The following is a 7,571-nucleotide window of genomic DNA, read 5'->3' on the forward strand; positions in this document are numbered from 1 at the left end:
CACGGTCAAATTTTGTCTCTGTAACACCAACTTGTTGAATACGCGCAAGGTTTCCATGCCGCCGGCAGAGGCGTTTTTGAGTTTGAGCAGATTCTCGTCGGTTTCGGAGATCGATAGCATTGCATTTCGACCGTACTCTTGAACTGGAAGAACTTACCCTACCATAGACGAACCTGCACGATACTGCACGAATAACAATTTAACTAGTGTGATTAAAATTATACTTTACCATACCATATTTGTTCCTGCCTCCAAAAGTTATGCAAAGGAACGGATCTTTATATCAAGGTTGTGTATTGATTCATCCTACTTCATGTGAGAGTCTCGAACTCACTCTTCAAGGTAGCTTCTTTGACTCATTCTACATCCATATGCATTGTTTGCAGCTTTTTCCATGGTGTTGTTGTCTAGTCATTCTCTGTCAAGATGATAAAGGATGTATTTTGTAATTGTTTGATAGAATCTGGAGGCTCGAATTTATATTGTATATTATTTTACCTTTAGGGATATTTTATTTATTAATTATTTTTAATGTTACATGGATTGGTAGATTCTTTAGGATTTAACAAAAATGTGGTATAAAATTAAAATTGAAAATGTGGATAAAATTATATGGTTAGATTAGTTCCATGCTTCATCCTTCTTCGGTAAAAAAAAACCGGGAAGCAGTTGGGCTTGAAGCTGAGGCCGTACATTCTTCTCTAGGTAACAAAATTGGTATTGAAAAAATGGTCACAGTCCGTTTCCGTTCCAAGATTCAATTGGGTGAATAATAAATACTTCCAGAATTTGGGATTTCTTGATCAGTGATTTTGGGTGCTCGATGTGTCTTTTTCGCTGATTGATGGAAAAAGCAACAGCTGTTTAGAATACAGTTCCATTTGGCGATGGAAGGATGGGGACGGGGGATTTCATCTCAACCCTCCAACTATTTCAGTAATCCTCCTCAGAAAGAGAAGGAAGAACAGCAACAGAAGGTTCAGCGGACGGAACCTGCGGAGAAGGATGATCTGAAGCCGGCGGTTCAAAAGCCTCGAATAAAGGCTACTTCTCGGAGCAGAAGCGGGAGCAGGAAGGTTCAGACGTATTATCGTGGTGAGCCGGCGAGTAATCCGCGCAATGTGAAGGAGACGTGCAAGAAGTCTGAGGATGGAGGCGAGCCTCTGCTGGAGAAAGATGAGAAGGAAAAGAAATCTAGGAGGAAGGGTCGCAAGAAGAACGTTAGAGCACCGAAGGAAGAGATGCAGAGAACGTCACCAACACCTGAGGAGAACTTGAAGGAGGAAATGCGAGAAAGGGAATGCAAGGCTGGGGGAAGGAAATATGTTTGGGTAAGAAAAATCGATGAAAAGGAAGGGACAAAGGGTCAATGTCGACCTGAAATCGGGTACACCCACGAGATGAAGGAGATGGAAAACAAATTAAGTGGTATTTCAGTGAGTTCTGAAATTGAAAGAGGGAAGACTAATGGTGTCTACAGAGGCTGTAGTCAAGGCAATCGGAATCTTCAACGTTGGGCTCCCCGAAAACAGAGGAATGTGGGAATGATTTGGGTGATGAAGAATGAACTTTCAAAAGGTAATCTGGTGAGCATTTCCTTTCTTGGGTTTAATTATCTCTGTGATTAATTCCATTATCTTACCGTATCCAATATCTGTTGTCTGTCTGGTTGAAGTATTGATAATTTAGAAAATGTTATGCGCTTAAACTTTAGGGTGGTGGATGATAATTTAGTGGTTTGAGAAAACTGGAGGTTGGTTTAATAGTATTGCTGAATGGAATGGTGAAAATAGTATGACAATTTGAATGGTTGTGGTGAGTGCGAGTTGGTGGTGAGTATATTGACGGTGGTGGGTGCATAGTATGTAATGTAGGCTGCACAAACATTTGTGCCTACTTATAATTGCTTGCTCAAGTGGGGCAATTGTACATGTGAAGGCATCCTATGCCACATTTCCCCCCCACCCCATATGCTTTAATTTCAGAACAGTGAGGTTTAGTGTCCGGTTTCAAGTCTATGACATGTCTTATTGGAACCACTTGAAAACAAGCCATTCCATTTGTGACCGTCCTCCAAATCCAAAGGGCTTCTATCAAATAAATGAAGTGCTGTTGAGTTGAACACATGTGTGGGTAAGTTTAGAGGATAACATATCAGTGGCCAGCTTGAAGCCACATGGACAAAGGATTTAAATGAACTGAATCAGCCTGGAGAGATACATATATTATGATAGGCCACTAGTTGAAGTGTTGTTTGTTTCCAAGTTGTGAATTAAATTGATATCTAAGCCCACACGTATTGCTGCTTATTATTAGACTTACCTAACGATTTATAGTCTTCAATGTGGTGGGATTTAATAAAGGATCTATGCCCCCACATTATCTAAGCCCACAGGTATAGTTTATGAGACTATTCTAACAACTTAAAACTTTTGAATTCAATTCAGTAGGATTTGATGGAGGATCTGTGTCCTGAATTTTGTTTTTTTTTTTTTTTTGTAACAGGTTAGGAATCTATTCTCAGAGTGAGAAGAGAAGAAATAGTATATTCATGTTGTGTTCTTATCTGGTGAACTGCTTTGAATACAAGTTAGGTTACCACTAGTGGATGGTGATGATATGCAGATGAAAGATGGAGTACTCACTAGATATTGTATAGGACAGTGGACTTAAACAAACTGATAAAAACCACACATTTCACCATAATTGTGATTTATGTTCATGTTTGAATCCTTGGATTGATGGATATGATCACAAAGTGTTGGGCATTTTATGGAGTTTTATTAAGTAGATTCTCCCTCATTTTATGTCGTACTGTTATTGAGCAATTGAGCATATTACTAACTACACTTTGTTCGGCATATCTAATGAACCTAACAAATTTCAATAAATTTGAATATTCATATAATCTTTTTAATTTTATATCTAATACATTATTGACATATTCAATATTTTTTAAAATTCAAGAATTATTTTATTTAATTATGAAAATTAATTTGAAAAGTCATTATTAAACAAACCATGACCCCTATTAGACCTATTTCGTACTTTATTTATTTTTAGAATTCTTAATTTTTTTTTTTTTATTAAATAGTTCAAAATTGTTTCCTTCTAAGTTCTACTTCTAAACATATGCTCAAATTTTATTTTTTAAAGAAAATAAAAAAAGATTTTTTTCTCTTTAAAATCAAAGAGGAAGAAACATGTTTGACTTTGACTTTGAAAAGAAATAATGATTGTTAATAATGATTTAATCCCTGAGATACTTTAGAGAAACCTGTCATGGCAACAGTGTTTAGAATTATTGGTGATCCATTTGGTCCGGATTGGATTTTCCAACCAATTTAATTAAGACCATGCAATATACCCAAAATTTTATATATCAACAACATTCAATAAATCCAACAAAACATTCAAATATAAGCTGAAAAAAAAAATCTAAAAACTCTAAAATATTCAAATATAAGAGGATAGTGAATATAATAATGATAGTAATATATTATATATATTTTTTATTAGAATGGTTACATCGGATTCAATGCCCTACACTCCACAATAGTGAGTTTGGTCCATTAATTTAATTTGTTTTGTTTCTGAAAATGGTCCATCAAGAAGTTAGGAGGGCAGGGAAATGGACCCTATCAAAGATATTCAAATGTACTACTATATCTCCTTTTATTTCCTCCCCAAGAAATTTGCCAACATGTTCCTCTCTCTCTTTTTTATTTTTATTTTTATTTTTTCACGCTCGTGCAATAATCATCGTTTTAAATAGTTTTTTCATTTCTTTTCTTTTCTTTTCTTTTTTCATATCCAATTTTGTACTCAGTCTGGTCATTTTAAATGATGATTTAACCTATGAAATTAAATGTACGTTAGATGGTGTCTATTTCATCTATTTATTGAAAGTGAAAGTGAGTGATAGAGAATCAAAATTTAAACAAATTATTTAAACAGTCAATATTATTTAATATTTATTGAAGGGTCGTGGGGGCTACTAGTACTAAATGAATTAAAAAATATATATATTCTTACTCTTTTAGAAGGATATATTCTCTGGTTGGTCAATTACACTGATTTTTAATTCAAAAATAAAATAAATTCCTACTCTTTATCATGCATGCAAGCCTTCTTATTATAAAGAAAACGGCATTCAATTTTTTTTTTTTTTTTATATATAATCTTTTAGATTCACTAAAAAACTATTTTTTAAATTTAAAAAATATTATTTATTTATTTGATAAGATTAGTACATTGTAAAAATCACTATTTTAGGTGTAAGAACTTTTCCATCAACATCTTCAATTAATATGCCAACTTCAGATCGATGAGGGTGGGAAGATTACTGAAAACTATTTTTGTATTATAATTGTTATTTATATAAAAATTAAGAAGAAAAAAACAATAATATTTTTGTCATTTCTCGTAGTTTGAAATTGTAAATGCATCTAAATAATTGAATTTTTGCATTAAAAAAAAAAAAAGAATACAATTATTGGAAGAGTGTGATGCATGGCCACCAAATGTGCTCAATTTTGTCCTCTTTTCATCGGAATATATCTTTCCAAGCAATAGTTTATATTATTAAATAACTTGTATTCATCATTTTCTTTAATGATAAATGCGACATTTAATGACATGGCATAGTATATGATATGAGACAACGATAGTTTCTTTATTATTGATAAAGACATCAATGGGTTGTCATCATGTGGTTGATTTTTATTAAGATTTGATGATAACGACATGTTCGGTGGTTTAATCATATAATTTCTAACCATTTAATTTATTTATTTCACTGTGGGTAATAACTAACTTATATATATAAATACACAATTTATCTTCACCACAAATCTCTTGCACACAAAGTTAAAGGTGGTTGAGTTAATAATCTAATTTGTAATAATTCAAAATTACTTTATAACTTTATTTTGACTCGATCTCGATGTCTTAATATATTTATTTCTTATTCTAAATTTACTATTACCTCCCATGTGCCTATACATATAGGGAGGAAAATAGTAAATTTATATTTTATGTCTATGTTCGGTTTGGTATTGGTCAATTTTAATCTTAAATTTTTAATTTCTTCGTTAAATCTTAAACTTAAATTTATGGTAAAATTGAGAAGTCAAATTCAAAAGTTTAGAAAAATATGTATGAATGAGAATTAAAAATAGTTGGGTAAGCCATGAGTGAGAATCATGAAGATGATGAAGAAAAATTATTACATGTAACAATAAAGTAATTGAATAAGATTTATTTATTATGCCATCTCCAATTTATAATTTATAGCTCTTTATGATTTATTAATTCATTTCCGCGATGATAAAAATGTTTTTAATTATTGAATTATTTTTTTAAAGAAAAGAAAAATATTGAAAAGTACAATAACTATTTACTAAAAATAGTCCAATAATTTAAAATAATAATAATAATTAAATAATAAACAACAGAATTGCGTCCTCTTTAAAATCTCCGTATCCATCCTATGATTCTAGTGATCGCTCGGATTGGGTAAAATTGTATGGAAAAATACACCCAACGATTTGACTATTTGGACAATTTCCAATTTTGTCTTCAATTTTTTACTTTTAATATATTTTCTTTTCTATAGAAGCAATGGTTAAAATTTATTAACAAAAAATATATTATTTCTATTTTATAACATATTTGAATACATTTTTAAAGAAAAATTAATTTGGTCCAAATGATAAAATATATATATATATATAAAAGGGTTGTTAGATATACTTTTAAATGATTATAATGTTTTCGTAAAATTAAATATTTATATCAAGTATGTGAGAGTTTTGAAGAGTAGAGAGAGGGCAAGGTTTGAATTACGGAAAATTTACGTATATACAGCTAATAAACAAGCATTAAATCTTATTGTTACCTACTTTATTATCTTTTTAATCCTACAAACATGTTTTTCAATCTCATACTCAATCATTACACCCAAACCAAACCAAACCAAAAGGTTTTTATAAAAAAAAGTATTCAATTTTTTAACCACCTATAGGAATATAATATTTATTATCTTAAGAAAAAGCGTGGAAAAACCATTTCTAACTAGACTATCTTGTATACGGCCACAGTCCAAAATATGTACATTAAATGATGGTGAAAATGCATGAAATTAAAATTTTCAAAAAAGATATGCTCTTTGTTGTGGAAATTTTAATTTCTAATTAAAAATGTATCATTCAGCTTTCTCCAAACAACTTCAAATATCATTAAAGTTTTCTAAAAAGGAGCATATATTTGAGGCATAATATTTAGACCTAGGCTATGGGGAATAAATATATATATTATATATATATATATAAAATGATACACGTGTATGTGTTTTAATCTGGCATGGAAATTGAATAGTTGGGATTGGAAGGGTGAAAAGAAAAGGAGGGAGAGAGGAAAATAATTTGGGGAAGGGACAATGTTTATTAATACTTTGGGGCCGCCTTCCATTTACCTATCCAGGTGGGTCACATTTCCCAATCATCAACCCCCAAATACCTTACTCTATAAAACTAACCAAACCCACCTTCTAATTTGTTGTAATTGTCTTCCTCTGTGAGAATGAGTCATTTTTCGGGTTCCCATTGTAATAACACTGCCTGTGAATCGGGGTGGACAATGTATTTGGAGGAGTCGTTTGAGACGGAGGGGAGGTTCCGGCCGAGTGCAGTGGATTACGGCGGCAGAGGGAAGGAGGAGGAGGAGGAGGAGGAAGAAGGGGATTTGTCCATGATTTCGGATGCGTCGTCGGGGCCGAGGGATGGGTATTCTGAGGAGAATTGCCAGTCAGTACGGCGCAATGGGGGGAAAGCCGCGGCGGCCAAAAGTAAGAGGAAAGAGGATATGGGGCGGCGGAACAAACATTCTTGCCTTGATGACACTGCAAGCTCCCCTGTTTTTGGGCTTTCCAAGGTCGGTTTGCTTCTTCCTCTTACTTACTTCAATGCCTATTTTCTTGCTTTCCATCGTTTTCATTCAAAAGTTTTGGTTTCCCTGTACAATAAAAATTTATAATTAAATCAATTTAGATTGAATTTTGTTTTTAAATTTTGAATGCATAACTTTCTATATAAGTTTTTTTTATTTTCTTCTAAAATTCATGTTGATATAATATAAGAAAAAAAGCACTAAAACCAAGAGTTGATAAGGACTTCTCATTAATGTAAAGAGTTAGTAGTATTATAATTGTGGCATGGGTTATGGCTTTCGACTCCAAAAATAAAATCCACTGAATTTAGGCATAATTTTTTTTTTGGGGTTAAAAAAAAAGTGTCATATCATAGGAACAAAATAAATTATGAATGTACTAAGAATTTAGAATTGTGAATCATATATAAAAAAAAATGTAAGATGTTAGTTGTCGCTGTCAATAATTTGTTGTCAGTCATGTTTTTTGGTTGTGTTGTTTACAGACGAGAGAGACGAATCCATATAGAAATGAAGGTTTGGTGGAGAATGTAAAAGAATTCTCACAAACCCATTCTCGAAAACAACATGGGAAGGTAAAAAAAAAAAAAAAAAAAAAAAACTTCATCCCGATCTTTCAATTT

The 7,571-nt window shown here is 32.1% G+C and overlaps 2 protein-coding genes across 5 annotated transcripts in view; both read left to right on the plus strand.

The window, feature by feature from the left end:
* The first annotated feature begins 1 nt into the window (after position 1).
* On the plus strand, positions 2–2,743 carry LOC111492480. Of its 4 annotated transcripts, none has more exons than XM_023141824.1 (3): positions 2–342; positions 869–1,586; positions 2,506–2,743. In XM_023141824.1, the coding sequence occupies exons 2-3, from the start codon at positions 888–890 to the stop codon at positions 2,527–2,529; spliced, it is 723 nt and encodes a 240-aa protein (XP_022997592.1). In that variant the 5' UTR covers positions 2–342; positions 869–887; the 3' UTR covers positions 2,530–2,743. The 4 variants fall into 4 exon arrangements, with proteins under 4 accessions (XP_022997592.1, XP_022997595.1, XP_022997594.1 ...); XM_023141827.1 differs by having other exon boundaries at positions 869–1,578; XM_023141826.1 differs by lacking the exon at positions 2–342 and adding an exon at positions 529–827 and having other exon boundaries at positions 861–1,586.
* Positions 2,744–6,504: 3,761 nt separating this feature from the next.
* Positions 6,505–7,571, plus strand: part of LOC111492483 — a 1,758-nt gene continuing 691 nt past the window's right edge. The window contains exons 1-2 of the mRNA XM_023141829.1: positions 6,505–6,933; positions 7,434–7,523. Of these exons, the coding sequence (XP_022997597.1) occupies positions 6,583–6,933; positions 7,434–7,523 (441 nt within the window). The 5' untranslated portion in view covers positions 6,505–6,582. The remainder of the gene's footprint in view (positions 6,934–7,433; positions 7,524–7,571) is intronic.

The sequence above is a fragment of the Cucurbita maxima genome, unplaced genomic scaffold, assembly GCF_002738345.1.
Source record: "Cucurbita maxima cultivar Rimu unplaced genomic scaffold, Cmax_1.0 Cma_Scf00017, whole genome shotgun sequence".
Classification (NCBI taxonomy): Eukaryota; Viridiplantae; Streptophyta; class Magnoliopsida; order Cucurbitales; family Cucurbitaceae; genus Cucurbita; species Cucurbita maxima.

What these genes read in the sequence shown, in the direction of transcription:
- LOC111492480 (XM_023141824.1), top strand. Translation starts at nt 888, where the DNA reads ATGGAAGGATGGGGACGGGGGATTTCATCTCAACCCTCCAACTATTTC. An exon ending in AACTTTCAAAAGGTAATCTG is followed by an intron (nt 1,587 to 2,505) that starts GTGAGCATTTCC and finishes TTTTTGTAACAG; the next exon opens with GTTAGGAATCTATTCTCAGA.